At 44.8% G+C, this 21,436-nt stretch overlaps 1 protein-coding gene across 5 annotated transcripts in view; it reads right to left on the reverse strand.

Annotated features, from left to right (window-relative positions):
- The window catches only part of dnajc24 (DnaJ (Hsp40) homolog, subfamily C, member 24), a 127,402-nt gene that overhangs the window by 84,512 nt on the left and 21,454 nt on the right, over positions 1–21,436 (reverse strand). For all 5 annotated transcript variants that reach the window (XM_086008297.1, XM_086008296.1, XM_086008292.1 and 2 more), the window contains exon 3: positions 18,860–18,990. In XM_086008297.1, coding sequence (XP_085864423.1) covers positions 18,860–18,967 — 108 coding nt within the window. In that variant the 5' untranslated portion in view covers positions 18,968–18,990. The remainder of the gene's footprint in view (positions 1–18,859; positions 18,991–21,436) is intronic.

Raw genomic sequence — 21,436 nt, forward strand, 5'->3', positions numbered from 1 at the left:
CACAAACTTTATACCAGTTGAAAATTACTGTACACCCTCCAAGAATAGGGTCGGTCATTGCAAAACTCTACAAATTATCCACTGGCATGCCAAACCTGAAAGTCCACCTTTAGTAGGGGATGGGTTAACTACAGAAAAATATAACCACGGTGTCAAACACATAGACTCCTTACATTTAATTTGATTATTCATATTATTGTGTTTGGAATTTCAATCACATTTTGCCAGTTCTACATTTTTGTCTATCACAAGCTGGGTTTGCTAATTTCACAAGTTTGAACAGAAGTGGAAACATTAACAGTTAAAATTAACAGTGAAATATACATGAAAATAGTGTAAAATCTGGTCCAGTAGATCTCTCAATTGAAAAAGCCACGTGTCGTCGATAGGCAAGAATCTGAAGGCATCGATTGGAATCTATAAGCAGTGTTTGTCCCAAATGTTGATTCATAAATGGTACCAACAGGTTATAGTGAATGCCAATTTTAACTTGGGCACAGTTCTTCAGAACTGTACTAAGAAGGAGCTATAGGAAGCTCTGGTCCTCCTCATTTCTCTTGAATGACAGTGGCAATGCAGGTGAAATTCATGGTTTACAAAACATGTTGAAACAGTTCTCCCTCATGATTCATACAAACATACGAAAAAGGGCAGGTAATGACCAATGCTCCCCCTAACTTTTTTTTTTTGGGTGCGCGGTCCCTTTAACGGGCTGCGCGGCCCATTCAAATTTGAATCTCTCATTTGAAAAGCCGGTTCCGGGCTGCGCGGGACCTCCAGGCAGCTGCGCGGCTACGCAGCTTAGCGGGAAAGTTGGTAATGGTCATCTGGACCATGGAGCCCGTCTTATACTGCCGTGGTGGAATTTCTGCATACCATCAGTCCCAACCACCCCCTCGGACCTTGGAATCTCAGAGAAGAGGCAAAAAAGAAAGCGAGAGAGAAAAAACCGTCTGCCAATTTAAGAAAATAAAAACTCTGAGAAATTCTTCCCTGACCCCCCAAAGGCAATCTAATTCCAGCTCCGTGCTTGTAAGTTATGTGGCTATTGCCAGTTAAATTCCAACACTATCTCACGCACACGTTCGAGATCCTATGCCTCACCTCTGACCAATCTGAACACAAGTTCTCTGGACTGCAAGACGTGCTCCCCCTATTGGGGAGGGGGGAAAGGAAGTGCCCAACGCATTACCGGCACCCGGCTACCGACCATAGAGCACATATACCAGAAACGCTGTCTACGGAGGTCACGGTCCATCATCAAAGACCCTACCCACCCCAGCCACAGTCTGTTCGCCCTCCTGCCATCTGGGAGACGCTACAGATGCATTCGCACCCGTACGACCAGATTTAGGAACAGCTTCTTTCCCAGGGCTGTCATCCTACTGAACTCCACAAATAAACTCTAAAGCCTGCACATCTGCCAATGCACTTTATCATGGTTATGTTTATGTTAATGTATTACAAGCCAAATGTATGTTGAATGTTTAAATGTCTTAATCTAAATGTACACTCTCGGGAGCCGCAAGCCTACATTTCGTTGTACTGCACTTGTGCACTAACAATGACAATAAAGTTGATTATGATTATTATGATTATATGATAATCGGGCAAATGGTACGCCGTTTTCTCGACGGTTTATTTTGGAGACACCTAATCATGGTGTTGGGTTTCCACCCATTTCAGACACCCAGCTGACTAAAAGGCAAATGAAACAACTAGCTGTTTAATTTAATTTGAAGTTTTAGCTTTTAAAAGTAGGCACTTGCCCTCAAAACAAGTCACGATAACCACTTGAAAATTTACATTATGATGTCAGTATAGTAGTAAAACTAGTCAGAATTGTCCACAAGGTGAGTTCCTGAACTCAATGTGCTGTGTTTTTTTTTTGGAGGAGGGCGAGAAAGAGAAGCAAGCAAGCTGTGCACTTCTCCTTGGGAGGGAAGGAAGAAAGGAAGGAAAGAAAGAAAAGAAAGGACAATTGGAGGACACCTTCTGGCCATCGCCCAGTAGCTAGTTTAAGGGCAATAATGTCCGAAGCAGATTACAGTGTGAAACATGATTGGACCTTAAACAGAGAAAAAAAAGCAGCTTCATGGAATGGTTATTGATTTGGTTTAAAGCCTATTTTGGCATTTTTAAAGCTCATTTCAATAACTACCTGCCTTATGCTATCCAGCCCTTATCGTGTGTCTTAATTTGCAACAGGAGGTTGTAGTCTTACATTAAAATCAAGAGCAGGGTATCCTTTTAATGCACAACTTAATGTACTGTCATTGCACTGATGCAGACGCGGAAGCCCAAGGATATCCTCGGAGTTTAGGTCTGGTGATAAAATGTCTTTATACATTGATAACCTCTCTACACCAGAATTAAACTGCTGTCATGCACAGTTCATTTCAAAACACAAAGAAATGCCAAGATAATCATGAAACAAGCCACCAACTGATCAGGGCCTGTAACCTGTAACCAGCATCAGAAGGGGGCATATCTAGTATTTGGCATGCACAGCAACTACATTAGGCGGCTTCTTTCATTCCTAATCCAAGGTGGTTAATAAATTATATTCCTCGGTTCACCCGGATGATGACATTTTACCAACACTGGAAAAGCAGAAACACGGGATGATGCAGAATCCAACAATATTACACTACTGCCACCTAATGCCTGTGGAAAGCAGAAAGCACTTCTGGATCCTTATACCCAAAGATAGAATAGGCCTGTATCATCGTTCTGTGAAGGAAAGAGTAGTTTTTAAAAAAGACGGGGAAGCTGCTTTATTATTCACCTAGATTAATCCATACCTGTTTGAGCTTTGCACTTTGGCGACCAGACTAATCACCAATAATTAAAGACATGAAGGCTGTTTTGCCTGACCACCTCCCTCCCAATTTCCCCCAGGGTTACAGCAACAGTTTTCAATGGTTATTTTCTTCGGGATGATAGTTCTTTCTAGTTTATTGAAATACTGCAATTAATTAAAAGGTATTTGCTCCTCTAGTTGCAAAACATAGCATTAGAATTTTTTTTCTTAACACTCCCTCGCATTGCAAAAAATTAAGGTGACTAGTTATCGACAAGAAAAAACATCAGTATGGAACAAATTTAATGGAAATCCAGTGTTGCCGTATCCTTATAACCAATGTCCAGTGTAAGCTGTTCGTGAAAAGCCTACTCCAGAGGCTTACTTTGTGTGCCAGCAGTGCTAGATATTGACCATGAATACTGGAATGTGTTCACTGCCCCATCAGAGCAGTTTCATACCCATTGTAATCATATTCCAGTCTTGATCTAACCAATTCATGTTTTCATTTTCAATTAAAAACAGATTTAGAAAGTTGCAAGGAAACCTGGTACTTGAAGAGTAATTTATAGAGTTAACTAACTGATCAGATTAATCGTGCATTCACTTCAGAAAGATTAGCAACCACAGTGAAACCTGTATAAAAGGGATACTGCCAAAAAACAGACACTTATTGACAGTCTCAAATAACTTGCATGGTAAAAAAGTCACTCTGAAACCACAGACACTCGCAAATTAAGAACTACGGACAGCCTTCAATGCACCAAGTCCCTTTTACAACTTAAAATACGGGATGCAGCCTGACGCCACCCTTTAAAATGTTGAAAGTATGCACTGTATCGTGACGACCGATGAATTGTTACTGGGTTCCTTGATGTCCATGCCGGTATCGGGGTTAGAATCACCCCTGTAGCTGTTGTCCCTGCTTCCAAAAGCAACCTGGTTGACGACACACGGCAGAAGATGCGCACGCACCCGACGGACCCAGGAGAGGTGCGCGGACCCAGGGGACGCACGCGCGCCACCCCGCGCGGACCGTGGGGATGCCCGCACGCGCCACCCCGCGCAGACCACAGGGACGCCCGCGCACGCCACCCCGCGCGGACACAGGAGACGCGCACGACACCACGCGGACCCAGTAGATGTGCACGCACCCGACTCCACAGTTGTCTGTCGCCTTAGTACGTCATTAGGAACAGGTTCCACTGTACAGATACTGTACTTGGCACATTAGTTTTGTTGTTAGAGCTTCCAAATTCTTAGCATTGTTGCAGCTGTTGGTGCTGATCCTAATCTCAGTTGGTTCGTCAAGATTGTTGGGAAAATTTTTACAGTATGTACAATGAACATTTTGAAAATAAGTCACGTTCAAAAAAGACAGCTGATGCCAGTCCCTTAGGTGTTTGTAATTTGCAGGTGTCACTGTACCACTGGTGGTGCCCAGCATTGCGTTCTTTGTTTCAGAATGCTCTTTTCCAGAGCAGAACCACGTTAGTGGTAACTACAAATGTGTTATTTTCTAACCACCAACACAGAATTCTCAAAAGAATACTTCTGTGCTTCCTATACAACAGTATTTCATTGGCTGTGAAGCACTTTGGGACATCCCAAGGTTGTGAAAGGAGATATAAAAATGCAAGTTCTTCCTTTCTTTCACATGACCCGTTAAACCGAGGTCCTACCTGCTTGTTTAGAGGGACAGTAAAAGATCCTGTGGCACAATTCAAAGAGGAGCAGCAAGTTCTCTTGGTGTCCTAGTTAACATTCCAGCCTCATCCACCACCACCACCAAAAAAATAGATGAACGAGTTTTTCATCGTGTGTGTCAGCTGTGGCTCAGTGGGCAGCACTCTCACCTCTGAGTCAGAAGGCTGTGGGTTCAAGTCCCGCTCCAGAGACTGGAGCACAAAAACCTAGGCTGACACTCCAGGGCAGTACTGAGGGAGCGCTGCACTGTCGGAGGTGCCGTCTTTCGGATGAGACATTAAACCAAGGCCCCATCCACTCTTTCAGATGGATGTAAAAGATCCCATGGCACTATTTCGAAGAAGAGGAGCAGGGGAGTTATCCCCGGTGTCCTGGCCAATATTTATCCCTCAATCAACATCACTAAAACACATTATCTGGTCATTATCACATTGCTGTTTCTTGGAGCTTGCTGTGCACAAACTGGCTGCCGCGTTTCCTAAATTACAACAGTGACTACACTTCAAAAAGTACTTCATTGGCTGTAAAGCACTTTGAGACACCCTGAAGTTGTGAAAGGCACTGTAGAAATGCAAATCTATCTTTCTTTCCTTATCACTGCTCATGATTCCTTGCAGTTTACAAAATGGCTGTGTTTGCTTACAGGACAACAGTAATTCTTTGGATGTAAAGTACTCTGGGACTCAGAGTATGGAGAAGGTACATTACAAATGCAAGTTCTTTAAACGGTTAGAAAACAATGGTGTAGATTTTTAATGCTCAGTTACATGAGGTACAAGTAGAGGAATATGTTGTGCTATAGGACATGTAATTCACACCATTAAACAAACAAAAAATTAATAATCTGTATTCTAAGTTTGTATCCTAGTTCCATTCTTATCTGTCTAATCGTAGCCAGAAAAATCACCTGCAATGGCTTCTCTTCCCACTCCCACATCGTTACCTCCGGGGTCCCCAAGGATCTATCCTTGGCCACCTCCTATTTCTCATCTACATGCTGCCCCTTGGCGACATCATCCAAAAACACAGCATCAGTTTCCACATGTACGCTGACGACACCCAGCTCTACCTCACCACCACTTCTCTCGACCACCTCCACGGTCTCTAAATTGTCAGACTGCTTGTCTGACATCCAGTTCTGGGTGAGCAGAAATTTTCTCCAATTAAATATTGGGAAGACTGAAGCCAGTGTCTTCAGTCCCCGCCACCAACTCCGTTCCCTAGCCACCGGCTCCATCCCTCTCCCTAGCATGTCTGAGGCTGAACCAGACCGTTCACAACCTTGGTGTCGTATTGGACCCTGAAATGAGCTTCCGACCACATATCCGCGGCATACCTATTTCCACCTCCGTAACATTGCCCGTTTCCACACCTGCCTCAGCTCATCTGTTGCTGAAACCCTCATCCATGCCTTTGTTACCTCTAGACTTGACTATTCCAACACACTCCTGGCTGACCTCCCACATTCTACCCTACGTAAACTTAAGGTCATCAAAACTTGGCTGCCCGTGTCCTAATTCGCACCATGTCCCATTCACCCATTACCCCTGGGCTTGCCGTCCTCCACTGGCCCCCGGTTAAGCAACGCCTCGATTTCAAAATTCTCATCCTCATTTTCAAATCCCTCCATGGCCTCACCCCTCCCTATCTCTGTAATCTCCCCACAACCCCCCGCGATATCGGTGCTCCTCAAATTCTGCCCTCTTGAGCACCCCTGATTATAATCACTCAACCATTGGTGGCCGTGCCTTCAGGTGCCTGGGCCCTAAGCGCTGGAACTCCCTGCCTAAACCTCCCCGCCTCTCTCTCCTTAAAACCGACCACTTTGACCAAGCTTTTGGTCATCTGCCCTAATTTCTTCTTACAAGACAGAAATTTGACACCGAGCCACATAACACTCCTGTGAGGCGCCATGGGACATTTTACTATGATAAAGGCGCTATATAAATATAAGTTGTTGTTGTAAGATGCAAGCATTTTAAAATCTTATTTGGCTGCAGAAACACTGCTTCAGCCCTCAAAGGGTTAAAACAGCCTCGTCTTAACTAGGTAAAAATGAAGATCGAGGTACAACTGCTGAGCCATAGCTGCCTAAATAAAATCAAATTCTGCCCTCTAGCAGTAATTTTTATAGCTTGCAGTAACATAGGGAAAAATAGCCTAAAATTATTAAAAAGGCAGAAAGCTACTTATCAAACCTTGAGATCATTAACCGCTGTTTACATTTGGCTCATTTGCTTGAACAAAACACCGTAAATCAGACACTGCTATAGTGCTTATGCCAATTAACACATGGACACACATACTGTAGGCTTGCTAATCTGTCAACAGACAATACAGCCTGCAGTCAAGATCACAGATATTTAAATAATGTATCGGCTCTCACGAGGTGAAAACTTATTCTATGCTTGGTGTGTTTGCTCAAGCATTCTGAAAAGCCGAGGTTTTTTAAAAAGAAAATGCGCAAAGAGGTAAAATGACTGCTTACTTGTATATACACAATATGGAACAACAACAACTTCAATTTGCTGTAAGTATTTTACAAGACGTGTAGTAGTAGAACACTACCAACAACTTGCATTTATACAGCGCCTTTAACGTAGCACAACGTCCCAAGGCTCTCCACAGGAGCGTTATCAAACAAAATTTGTAGCACTCTGACTTCTGAGTCAGAAGGTTGTGGGTTCAAGTCCCATCCAGAGACTTGAGCACACAGTTTAGGCTGACACTCCAGTGCAGTACTGAGGAAGCGCAGCACTGTCGGATGAGATGTTAAACGTCTGCCCTCTCAAGTGGACGTAAAAGATCCCGTGGCACTATTCTGAACAGCATGGTAGTTCTCCCCGCTGTCCTGTATTTAACCATCCACCAACATCACTGGTCATTATCTCATTCCTGTTTGTGGGAGCTTGCTGTGTGCAAATTGGCTGCCATATTGCCTATATTATGACATCCTGAGGTTGTAAAAAGCACTATATAAATGCAAGTTCTTTATTTAACTTTCTGCTGCTGGAAAATGGAGTGCACACCTGATTATCATGAGTTGAAAAGAGGTTTGTGGAGATTTGTTCCACTCACCCTACATTGACAGCATAAATCACTGCATGCAACTTGGAGAAAGAGGACAGCTCAGGAATTTTTGAGGGGGGGCGGTGGGGAGGAGAGGATGGGTGCCTCTGGACCGCGTCGTGGGTGCGGAATTCTTTTGTATAGCAACAACAACAAGAGTTTATAGAACGCCTTTAGCGTAATAAAATCCCATGGTGCTTGAGTAGCAGAGTGATGTAAGGGATGGGTGCAAAGTAATTGCTGATCAGGTTTAGAAAGAGAATGCAACAATGCACAGGGGAACTCCCAAATCTGGGTCTGTGTGCGTATGTGGTGGCAAAGACCAAACCAGAGTTGTATTTGTGAGAGCGGACGAGGAAATGTGTCTCTGGAACAGTAAAGAAACACATAGTTGAATTAACATAAATTGTTTGAGTGAACAGCCCTCATGTGTATATATTTTACGTACTAGTGAATCTCCCATGGCCTTGCTCAGGTCAGACAGAGGAAATGGTACATCTTTTAGTTGTGTTTGTTGTAATCGGCTGAGAGAGGCCACAGCGCCATCTCTGCAACAAGAACAGCAGGTGTTTTTTTCTTTTTAAAATTGTTGCAGACTGTGAGGTTACAGCACCATCTTTCAAGCAAGTAAGAATAACAAGCGGTATCGTTAATTGTTACAGCTTCAGTGTGTGTAAGTAAATCATGGCAACAGACATGTCAAACAGGAGGGCTCAAGTATTTTCACATAAATGACATGACAACCAGTTCAAAAGTTTACGCTTCACATTGTTTTTGATACTTTCAATTTACTCTGATAATAGTCTCCTGATTTTGTGTGGTCAATAATCTTCTATCACTTTGCGGAGAGAGGGTGGGGCTTACACACAATAAAGGGAATACATTTCACCCAAACGGCTAGGTTATTTCAGCTGGATAGGGATGGGAGAACTAGGGGGCACAAATATAAAATACTGAAGCAAATGGTTGGGCTAGATACCAGGAAGCGCTTTTTATGACCACCGTACGTTCCAAAGCACTTTACAGCCAATGAAGTACTTTTTTTGAAGTGTAGTCACTGTTGTAATGTAAGAAACGCGGCAGCCAATTTGCACACAGCAAGCTCCCAAAAACAGCAGTGTGATAATGAGCAGATAATCTGTTTTAGTGATGTTTATTGATGGATAAATTTTGTCTAGGATCATCACCGGGAAGAACTCCCCTGCTCTTCTTTGAAATAGTGCCATAAGATCTTTTACGTCCACCTGAAAGGGCAGACGGGGCCTCGGTTTAACATCTCATCCAAAAGACGGCATCTCCGACAGTGCAGCGCTCCCTCAGCACTGCACTGGGAGTGTCAGCCTAGATTTTAGTGCTCAAGTCTCTGGAGTGGGTCTGACTGAAAGGCGACGGTGCTACCAACAGCGTCACTGTGGATACTCATTATTGATATGAAGTAGCATGGTGTCACTGAGTTTGCTTGATTGCTTGGATGGAATGGACTTGATGGATGAGGTGGTCATTCCTTGCCCATGTTCGTATGTTTATAACAAGAAATCAAAACAATTCTGTGAGTTAAATGCACAAATACCTGCTAAAAAATAGTCTGTTACCTTGTTCAATCTAGTAGACAAACATAACTCTGGAAAGCCCCATGAACTCAAACCGCCAGCTCTCGAGTGGCACAGGTGTCCGACAGAAAAGACATTTTAAACACAGAATGCTGCTGCATAGATCATTTTAATTGTTTTTTCTGTAAAATTTGTAATTTATTCACCTATCCGGGCACAGAATGTACTCTGGGTGGGGGACTTCAATGTCCATCATCAAGAGTGGCTCGGTAGCACCACCACTGACCAAGTCCTGAAGGACATAGCCTGCGACAGGTGGTGAGAGAACCAACACGAGGGGAAAAACCTACTTGACCTCGTCCTCACCAATCTACTTGTCGCAGATGCATCGGTCCATGAAAGTATTGGTAGCAGTGACCACTGCACAGTCATTGTGGAGACGAAGTCCCATCATCACACTGAGGACACCCTCCATCCTGTTGTGTGGCACTACCACCGTGCTAAATGGGATAGATTCAGAACAGATCTAGCAACTCAAAGCTGGGCGTCCATGAGGCATTGTGGGCCATCAGCAGCAGCAGAATTGTATTCCACCACAATCTGTAACCTCATGGCCCGGCATATCCCTCACTCTACCATTACCATAAAGCCAGGGGACCAACCCTGGTTCAATAAGGAGTGTAGAAGAGCATGCCAGGAGCAGCACCAGGCGTATCTAAAAAGGAGGTGCCAACCTGGGGAGGCTGCAACACAGGACTGCATGCATGCTAAAAAGCAGAAGCAGCATGCTATAGACAGGGCTAGGCGATCCCACAATCAACGGATCAGTAAAGTTCTGCAGTCCTACCACATCCAGTCGTGAATGGTGGTGGACCATTAACCAACTAATGGGAGGAGGCGGCTCAATGAACATCCCCAACCTCAATGATGGTGGAGCGCAGCACATGAGTGCAAGACAAGGCAGAAGCATTTGCAACCATTTTCAGCCAGAAGTGTCGAGTGGATGATCCTCCTCCTCCTCCCGAGGTCCCCACCATCACTGAAGCCAGTCTACAGCCAATTCAATTCACTCCACATGATATCAAGAAACGGCAGAGCGTACTGGATACAGCAAAGGCTATGGGCCCTGACAACATCCCGGCTGTTGTGCTGAAGACTGGTGCTCCAGGACTAGGCGCGCTTCTAGCCAAGCTGTTCCAGTCCAGCTACAACACTGGCTTCTATCTGACAATGTGAAAAACTGCCCAGGTACGTCCTGTCCACAAAAAGCAGGACAAATCCAATCCAATCAGTCTACTCTCAATCATCAGCAAAGTGATGGAAGGTGTCGTCAACAGTGCTATCAAGCGGCACTTACTCACCAACAACCTGCTCACTGATTCCCAGTTTGGGTTCCGCCAAGACCACTTGGCTCCAGACCTCATTACAGCCTTGGTCCAAACATGGACAATGGAGCTGAATTCCAGAGGTGAGGTGAGAGTGACTGCCCTTGACATCAAGGCAGCATTTGACCGAGTGTGGCATCAAGGAGCCCTAGTAAAACTGAAGTCAATGGGAATCGGGGGGGAACTCTCCACTGACTGGAGTCATACCTAACACAAAGGAAGATGGTTGTGGTGGTTGGAGGTCAATCATCACAGCCCCAGGACATCGCTGCAGGAGTTCCTCAGGGCAGTGTCCTAGGCCCAACCACCTTCAGCTGCTTCATCAATGATCTTCCCTCCAACATAAGGTCAGAAATGGGGATGTTCGCTGATGACTGCACAGTGTTCAGTGCCATTCGCAACTCCTCATATAATGAAGCAGTCCATGCCCGCATGCAATAAGACCTGGACAACATTCAGGCTTGGGCTGATATGTGGCAGGTAACATTCATGCCACAGAAATGCCAGGCAATGACTCTCTCCAACAAGCGAGAGTCTAACTACCGCCCCTTGATATTCAACGGCATTACCATCGCTGAATCCCCCACCATCAACATCCTGGGGGTCACCACTGACCAGAAACTTAACTGGACCAGCCACATAAATACTGTGGCAACAAGAGCAGGTCAGAGGCTGGGTATTCTGCGGCAAGTGTCTCACCTCCTGACTGCCCAAAGCCTTTCCATCATCTATAAAAGCACAAGTCAGGAGTGTGATGGAATACTCTCCACTTGCCTGGATGAGTGCAGCTCCAACAACACTCAAGAAGCTCGACGCCATCCAGGACAAAGCAGCCCGCTTGATTGGCACCCCATCCACCACCTTAAACATTCACTCCCTCCACCAGTGGCGTACCGTGGCTGCAGTGTGCACCATCTACAAGATGCACTGCAGCAACTCGCCAAGGCTTCATCGGCAGCACCTCCCAAACCCGCGACCTCTTCCAGCTAGGACAAGGGCAGCAGGCACATGGGAACACCATCACCTCCAAGTTCCCCTCCAAGTCACACACCATCCCGATTTGGAAATATATCGCCGATCCTTCATCTTCACTGGGTCAAAATCAAAGAACTCCCTACCTAACAGCACTGTGGGAGTACCTTCACCACACAGACTGCAGCGGTTCAAGGCGGCGGCGGCTCACCACCACCTTCTCAAGGGCAATTAGGGATTGGCAATAAATGCTGGCCTTGCCAACGACGCCCACATCCCGTGAATGAATAAAAAGAAATCCGGCTTTCTTCCCATTCTACTGTAGCAACATTTTCATACTTCTTCAGTGGTCCAGCATCATCCATTTTGTCTTCTCCTTCAATAGCCCAATCCCACTCTCACACCTTTGGGGGCATCGAGCAACCCTGGTCTACACCAAACCAACGGTAGAGGTAGAGATGTGGGCTAAAAAGACTGAATCATAAATAACATAACTACCTTGACTTTCTAATCAATTTGACTCCCTTCATATCTTGACTTCATAGCAAGTTCCTGGAGAGTTGTTCATGGTGAGTCAGATGATACAAGGATGGAAGTGTTATACCATATAATGCAGAATGTCTTATTCCGGTGGTATGGTGGAGTCGTGTCCATTTAAGGCCACAACATCTAAGATACAAAGTTTGAGAAGTAGCCCTTTGTAACCTCTGCCTTATTTCCTATGTAAATAGGAAGTGCATTAGTACAAGCTATGCAATAAGGGACTGCCAGAGGGAAGAATTTGATTTATTCAAGCAGCCATGACTTAACAGCTGTGTCTCAAAGTTCTTTCTTATCTAGTTCCGATGAGGCTGTTTTTAACCCTTTGAGAACTGCAGCAGTATTTCTTATTGTTGATAAGTAAAGACAGCTTCAGTAATGAGGTGGAAATTAATTGTTTGGTGGGGGAACTGTGTCGGAGAAGTCAATGGATTGAGTGGATATTCTCTGGAGTTTAGAAGAATGAAAGGTGATCACACTGAAACATGTAAAATTCTTAGAGGGTTTGACAGGGTAGATGCTGAGAGGCTGTTTTCCCTGGCTGGGGAGCCTAGAAATAGGGGTCATATTTTCAGGATAAGGGGTCAACCATTTAGGGCTGAGGTGATGAGAAATGTCTTCACTCAGAGGGTTTTGAAACTTTAGAATTCTCTACCCCAGAGATCTGTGGATGGTCAGTCATTGAGTATGTTCAAGATTGAGATTGACAGATTCTTGGGCATTAATGAATCGAGGGATAGGGCAGGAAAGTGGATTTGATGTAGAAGTTCAGCCTTGATCTTACTGAATTGGGCTCAAGGGGCTGTAAGACCTACTCCTGCTCCTATTTCTTATGTTTAATTGCTCTTCAGGCTGCAGGTCAGCATGACGATAGAATGTCTGGATTTCTTTTTATTTAATTTAATAAAAGTGTCGTATCTAAAGTTATTTTTGATGTTACAGTATACAGACTGCGCTAAGATGTTTCACATTTGTAATGCATGAGAAAACTCCTACCAATGACTAGCTTTCTTGGGGAAAAAAAAGACTGTTGGAAATCAGCTTTAAGAATTTTGCCTAGAACAAATTTGCCTATAATTAAAAGGGATAGAAGCATAGCAAAGGCATAGAATACAAGAGCAGGGAGGTTATGCCTGAACTGTATAAAACACTAGTTAGGCCACTGCTAGAATACTGCGTACAGTTCTGGTAACGACATTACAGGAAAGATGTGATTGCACTGCAGAGGAAATTTACGAGGATGTTGCCAGGACTGGAGAATTCTAGCTATGAGGAAAGATCAGATAGACTGGGGTTGTTTTCTATGGAACAGAGGTGGCTGAGGGGGAAGACTTGATTGAGGTGTATAAAATGATGAGGGGCCCAGCTTGAGTGGATAGGAAGGACCTATTTCCCTTAGCAGAGAGAGGTCAATAACCAGGGGGCATAGATTTGAAGTAATTGGTAGAAGGATTAGAGGGGAGTTGAGGAGAACTTGTTTGACCCAGAGGGTGGTGGGGGTCTGGAACTCACTGCCTGAAAGGGTGGTAGAGGCAGAAACACTCATCACATTTAAAAAGTACTTGGATATGCACTTGAAGTGCTGTAACCTACAGGGCTACGGAACAAAGGCTGGAAAGTGGGATTAGACTGGAGAGCTGTTTTTCAGCCGACGCAGACACGATGAGCCGAATGGCCTCCTTCTGCACCGTAAATTTCTATGATTCTATGCACACAGGCACACTGTTTTGGAAAGAGATATAGAACCATACAGTACAGAAGGCCATTCGGCCCATCATGCCTTTGAAAGAGCTATCCAATTAGGCCCACTCCCCTGCTCTTTCCTGATAGCCCTGCAATTTTTTTCTTTTTTCCAAGTACATATCCAATCCTCTTTTGAAAGTTACTACGAATCTGATTCCACCACCCTTTCACCAGGTAATAACAACTCACTGTGTAAAGAAAATTCTCCTCATCTCCCCTCTGGTTCCTTTGCCCATTACCTTAAATAAGTGTCCTCTGGTTACTGGCCCTCATGCCAGTGGAAACAGTTTCTCCTTATTTACACTATCAAAACACTTCATACACATAACTGAATACCTGTTGATAGAAATATACAATCTGCTTCAAGAGATAACTGGCCTGATGATAGCTGGCGGTAGCTTGACCATGTTATGTTACCTAAAATGCCCCACTTCTTATGTATTATACTCACAAGTACCAAATAAGAGACACATACTAGGGCTATATCAAGTTACTCCAACTCTATTACCAGTAAAGGCGTGACATTGATATTTGTCATACTGGATCCTTAGGGCTGCAAAGATCAGTGGCCAGAGGAGCGAGGGGGGGGGGGGGGGTTGGTGAACAGGAAGGAGGAGCAGGGGGATTGGAGGCCTGGTTTTGGGGGGGGGGGGGGGGGGGGGAGGGTCTCCGATCCCAGGGGGGTGGGTTAAGCAGGGACGCTGGATCTAGGAGGAACACTTACCTCCTGGATCCAGCAGTTCTCGACTTCCATTAGTTGGCGGGTTTCACAAGGTGTGCAAAATCCGACCAGCTAAAGTTAAATTCAATGAGATCATGGCTGATCTTCTGCCTCAACTCCATTCACAGGCCCTATCCCTTGATGCCCTTACTAGTCAGAAATCTATCGGCTTCTGTTTTGAATATACCCAATGACTGAGCCTCCACAGCCCTCTGGGGTAGAGAATTCCAAAGATTCACCACCCTCTGTGTGAAGAAATTTCTTCTCATCTCAGTCCTGAATGGCCTACCCTTTATCCTGAGGCTGTGGCCCCTGGTTCTAGACTCCCCAGTCAAAATCAGCCATGACCTAATTGAATGGTGGAACAAGCTCGAGGGGCTGAATGGCCTCCTCCCATTCCTATAAAAACCCCTCTCACTATTTGTTGTCTGTGCTGCAAATTTAAACACAAGCCCCCTGTTGTCTCTTTGTTCTATCTCACATGAGGATCCACTATCACAAGGTGGCTCTCAGCATCAATACTTAGGGGACCGTGAAGGCATGCCATGAACTCTGAACACAATCCAACATTATTATGTACTATAAAAGTAAGCCCTCCAGTACCTTGCCCGAGTAGCCTTTTTTGCACGTGTGCCAGACAGCAAGTTTTGTACTATTTGACAATGGAGGGCATCACAACCAAACTGAGTTCTCATCCAACAGCCTCAAGTTTTCCAGCAGCAATCAATCACTGGACAGCAGTGGCACAAACTGGGAATTGAACCGAGGACCTTCCAGAACTTCATATTTTTAAGTATTTTCCGAATGCTGGACCACTGCTAAGTTACATACGATCATGGATGATTTCTCTATTCATTGTCAGATATTTTGTCTGGTATCAAGATACACGATGAAAATATATTTTAGATAGAAGAAGAATCTAACTGTGCAATTATAGGTATTCAACAAACAAAAACGTTTCCTTACCACACAATAGTGACAGGTAAAAGCAAACCAAGCACTAGGGTTTATTTCTAGAGGGATAGAATTGAAAAGTAGAGAAATTATGCTGAACGTGTGTCAAACCTTGGTTGGACCACACTTGGAATACTGTGTACAATTCTGGTTGCCATATTATAAAAAAGATAGAGGAACTGGAGAGGGTGCAAAAATGTTTTACAAGGATGATACCAGAAATGTGAGGTTATACCCATCAGGTCTCCTTTCTCTTGGAAAGAGAAGGCTGATGGATGACCTAATAGAGGAATTATGAAAGGTTTTGCTAGAGTAGACACAGAGAGTGTGTTTCCATTTGTGGGGAAGAGCAAAACTCGAGACCATCAATATAAGATAGTCACCAAGAAATCAAATCGGGAATTCAGAAGAGAATGGTGAGAAGTGGAACTATTTACCACAGGGAGTGGTTGAAGTGAATAGTATAATTGCATTTAAGGGGAGGCTAGATAAGCACATGAGGGAGAAAGGAATAGAGGGTTACGCTGATAGACTTAGATGAGGAAGGATGGGAGGAGGCTCGAGTGGAGCATAAACACTGGCATGGACTGGTTGTCCGAAAGGCTGGTTTCTGTGCTGTACATCCGATGTATTTTTTTTCTACTTTTGAACGCATTCAGACAATACAGCACAGACAATACAATCCTACACAGCATGATTGGATTATCTATGTTATACTTAGGTTCCAGCCAAGGAGGCAGGCAGTAAGTAGTACATTAATCAGAGAGCCCGGCCCAGTCTATTGTAACCAAACACAGCTTCCTACATTGCAGGCTCATTATCAAAGATATTCCACTTCATATCTTTCACACACCTGGAGTACTGTGCACAGTTTTGGTCTCCTTATCGGAAGGAAGGATATACTTGCCTTAGAGGCGGTGCAACGAAGGTTCACGAAATTAATGACAGGGTTGACCTATGAGGAGAGATTGAGTAGATTGGGCCTATACTCTCTGGAGTTTAGAAGAATGAGAGGCGATCTCATCGAAACATACAAGATTCTGAGGGGGACTGACAGGGTAGATGCCAGGAGGTTGTTTCCCCTGGCTGGAGTGTTTAGAACTAGGGGGCATAGTCTCAGGATAAGGGGTCGGCCATTTAAGACTGAGATGAGGGGGAATTTCCTCACTCAGAGGGTTGTGAATCTTTGGAATTCTCTACCCAAAAAGGCTGTGGATGCTGAGTCGTTGAGTATATTCAAGGCTGAGATAGATAGATTTTTGGACTCTAGGGGAACCAAGGGATATGGAGATTGGGCAGGAAAGTGGAGATCAAAGATCAGCCATAATCTTATTGAATGGTGGAGCAGTCTCGAGGGGCCGTATGGCCTACTCCTGCTCCTAATTCTTATGTTCTTACATCGTACATAAGTGGTAATACACCCAATAACTGCACATTACTACATGACTGCAACTTGCATCAAAACTCATAGAAACTACAATGAATGAGAAATTATTGGCCCGTATTTTCCGATCGGAGGCTTCCTGCGTGCGGAGGCCTCTGATCTAGAAAAAATCTACGCCCTTACCCGAGGGCTCCGGAGGTCCGGACATTTCCACTCCTGGGCCTCTGCTCTAAGAAATGCGCAGGGCCCAGGTATCCTAGGGGCACATGCGGTTCGCAAGCGTTCCTGGGATCACGTGGGCCATGGGGAACCAATGGAAGAAGGGAATCCCCCTTCATACTTTTGACAGGTCTCTCAGCTTAGACCTGTCAAAAGTATGAATGGGGATCACTCAAAAAACACATCAAAACATTAAATAAATTTTACAAAAAAAATCATGTTTTTAAAATTAGTTAAAATTACATTAAATTAAATATTTTAAACAAAAATTATTTTTTTTGAAATATAAAATTAAAGTTTTTTTACAGGGCTAAAAATAAACTTACCTTCTTTAAAAGTATTTTTTAATTATCTTTTTTACTTTTTAAAACTCTTATGCTGGTAAAAGCAGGCCTTACCAGGCGTAAGATTTTTTAAAGGGATTTTAGTGGGTGAAGGTTCTGCAGAAAGCGGAACTCGCCACCCGCAGAGGCCCTTCTCTTGTGTAGGCGCAGGATCTGTCAAGAGGATTCTTGACCGATCAGAAGTGCTGGTTTTCAGCGCATGCGCTTCGCTCGTACACACCCGTAGGGATCGTAAAATACGGGCCATTGTATCAGCTCACTCACATACACTAATCTTGTCATTTATTTGGCTTCTGGAAAAATAAATGATACTTTCAAACCCACCCTCCAGAAATGAAATATACTTGATGCTCAACATGAAATGTCATTAGGAATTATTTTGTGTAAATCAAGTAAGGCGGCACCTTGATGTGGGGAAGCATAGCGTGTTCATTATTTTGTATTGTTTTGCGAAGACACGTTGTACTGACTCAGCTAGGGAATCTGATCGTACCTGTTTCTTTGTAAGTTCACTTGCTGCAAAATAAAACATCTTGCCAATTCATATCTGGCCTTGCCTCACCACGTGTTTTCTCACTCCGCTTTTGAAGAGACTGAAGAACCACATATGCGGGAGACAAAATATCCAGTTCAAATCACCTCTGGTTTATGCTGTTGCGCAGTTAGATATTGGGAGGTACAAACACACCCCTAAACCCAAGACACTCAGACCTCTTACAGGAATCTCTAGCACCATTATACCCAAAAGAATATTTAAGGCAAGTCACCAAACCTGTGACAAGAAGTGATCATTAACATTTTTGAAACTTCGAAAGGAGCAAGTGAACTTAGTCTCTTATGTCACATCTAGTCAGCTGCTGAACTGGATAAACATCTCAGAATGTACACACTGGGCCACGATAAATGTCCTGTTACTCCAATTCGCTCTCCAGGTTTTCAGTCCCATGTTATTCCGGTCCAGGATGCATGCTCATACAGTTTAAAAATCAGACATTGCTTCTCTGTACAGCCTTTACCAGGTCATCTGTTCTTCTTGCTGTCAGTTCTCTGCTGTACAACTTCTCACTCTTTGCTTCATCTGCTGCTACTGTGGGTCCTTTTTGATTAACAGTTTGTCACACAGAGTATGCAGAAGTAGCTTAATTATTTAATTTGTATCTGATCACCTCCTGTGTTTCACTCTGTTACCCATTTCTAGATAGTCCCATGTGCGCTACTTTCCTTCTCTTTGCGATCAGACTTTCGGGTCAGTTTCTTACAATTAATTATTAGGTTTCAATTTCCTCTCGGTTTTCTGTTGCTTTACTGTTCATTTATCACCCACATGGACGCCACTATTCCCTTAATCAATTACTGCCATTCACCTGCTTACGCTCAAAAATAAACAGGAGCAATGCTGCTTTCCCAAAGTTAGTTCCCTCCCCCGCACCCCCCCCAAAAAAATCCCTTTAGTTAGTTAAAGACTCACCAACAGGACCAGCCTCTGATAATTCTGTCTCAGCTCCTGCAGGCTGTCTGATGGACCTGCACCCAGAATTTCATACCAGTCTTTTTGAAGAATATTTTCAGATGTCATCCTGTATGTGTTTTGCTGGAATCCTTGTTTCAAGAAGGAGAACAAATATGGTGGTAACTGATTTTGACTCTGTGCATTTAATTCTGTAGCCTGACGATTCAAACTATGAACATACTTAAAATAAATGACAAATCATAATGACAGTAAGTAATAATAAAAGGAAAAAAGAGACAAAATGCTGCAATAGCTGGGGGAGGAGTGGAGTGAAGCAAAGGAAGATTTTTTTCAGGGGATAACTTAATGTGTTATCCTGCAGAACTGGAATTCCCAATGGGTGCGAGGATTTAGCATATGAACCATGTCAATTTCATCACTTCCTCGTTCTTTTCAATCTTTGATCAAACTATCTCTATTACCAAATCATACATGGGACAGCCTCCAGAAAATAAATTTGTAGCACAATGGCCATTCTGTCCTTCTTATTTTGCATTTAGGTCCTTCTTGGGGCTGATTTTACAAAGTCCCATTCTCCTGCTTTTGCCTCATGCCCTATCATATTATTTCCTTCAATGTAATTATCCAGTACCTTTTTGAATGCTGTAATCTTGGATGCCTGGATGAGTGCAGCTCCAACAACACTCAAGAAGCTTGACACCATTCAGGACAAAGCAGCCCGCTTGATTGGCACCCCATCCACCACCTTAAACATTCACTCCCTCCACCGGCGTATCGTGGCTGCAGTGTGTATCATCTACAATATGCACTGCAGCAACTCGCCAAGGCTCCTTCAGCAGCACCTCCCAAACCCGCGACCTCTTCCACCTAGAAGGACAAGGGCAGCAGGCGCATGGGAACACCACCACCTCCAAGTTCCCCTCCAAGTCACACACCATCCTGACTTGGAAATATATCGGCCGATCCTTCATCGTCGTTGGGTCAAAATCCTGGAACTTCCTCCCTAACAGCACTGTGGGAGTACCTTCACCACACTTCAAGGCGGCGGCTCACCACCACCACCATCTCAAGGGCAATTAGGGATGGGAAATAAATGCTGGTCCTGCCAGTGAAGCCCACATCCCATAAACGAATTTAAAAAAATCAATTCAGTATCAATCACCACTTGTGATTATATCTTCTCTTCTTAGGCAGTCCCTCGGAACCGAGGATGACTTGCTTCCACACTAAAAATGAGTTCTCAGCTGACTGATGAGTCCAATGCGGGACCTACAGTCTCTGTCACAGGTGGGGCAGACGGTGGTTGAAGGGGCGGGTGGGCGTGCGCTCCTTCCGCTGGGCTTCCGCTTGCTCCCGGCAAAGAGACTCGAGGTATTCGGCGCCTTCCTGGATGCTTCTCCTTCACTTTGTGCGGTCTTGGGCCAGGGATTCCTAGGTGTCAGTAGGGATGTTGCACTTTTACAAGGAGGCTTTGAGGGTGTCCTTGAAGCGTGTCCTCTGCCCACCTGCGGCTCTCTTGCCATTACGGAGCTCCGAGTAGAGCGCTTGTTTTGGGAGTCTCGTATTGGGCATGCGGACAAATGTGGCCCGTCCATCGGAGCTGATTAAGCGTGGTCAAAGCTTCGATGCTGGGGATGTTGGCCTGAGCGAGAACACGGACGTTGGTGCGCCTATCCTGCCAATGGATTTGCAGGATCTTGTGGAGACAGCGTTGGTGGTACCACTCCAGTGCTTTGAGGTGCCTGCTGTACATGGTCCATGCCTCTGAAGCATACAGGAGGGCGGGTATCACTACTGCTCTGTAGACCATGAGCTTGGTGCTGGGTTTGAGGTCCTGGTCTTCAAACATTCTCTTCCTCAGGCGACCGAAGGCTGCACTGGCACACTGAAGGCAGTGTTGGACTTCGTCGTCAACGTCTGCCCTTGTTGACAGTAGGCTCCCGAGGCATGGAAAGTGGTCACTTTGTCCAAGGCCTCGTCATGGATTTTGATAATCGGGGAGCAGTACTGTGTGGCGGGGGCAGGTTGGTAGAGGACCTTTATCTTACAGATGTTTATTGCAAGGCCCGTACTCTCGTATGCTTTGGTGAAGGTGTTGCCGATGGTTTGGAGTTCGACCTCAGAGTGTGCGCAGATGCAGACATCGTCTGCATACTGTAATTCGATGACAGAGGATGGGACAACCTTGGATCTGGACTGGAGGTGACGGAGGTTGAACAGTTTCCCATTTGTTCTGTAGATTAGTTCCACTCCAGCGGGGAGTTTACTGAGGGTGAGATGGAGCATTGCAGCAAGGAAGATCGAGAAGAGCGTTGGTACGATGACACGGCCTTGCTTGACCCCGGTCTGTATGTGAATTGGGTCTGTGGTGGATCCGTTGGTCAGGATCACGGCTTGCATGTCATTGTGAGGCAGGCGGAGGATGGTGACAAACTTTTGAGGGCAGCCGAATTTGAGGAGAACATTCCATAATCCCTCACGGTTGACAGTGTCGAAGGCCTTTGAGGTCAAAGAAGGCCATGTACAGCGGTTGGTGCTGTTCCCTGCATTTCTCTTGTAGTTGACGCGCGGTGA

The sequence above is a fragment of the Somniosus microcephalus genome, chromosome 15, assembly GCF_052327205.1.
Source record: "Somniosus microcephalus isolate GS21.2 chromosome 15, FLI_Smic_1.0, whole genome shotgun sequence".
NCBI classification, from domain to species: Eukaryota; Metazoa; Chordata; class Chondrichthyes; order Squaliformes; family Somniosidae; genus Somniosus; species Somniosus microcephalus.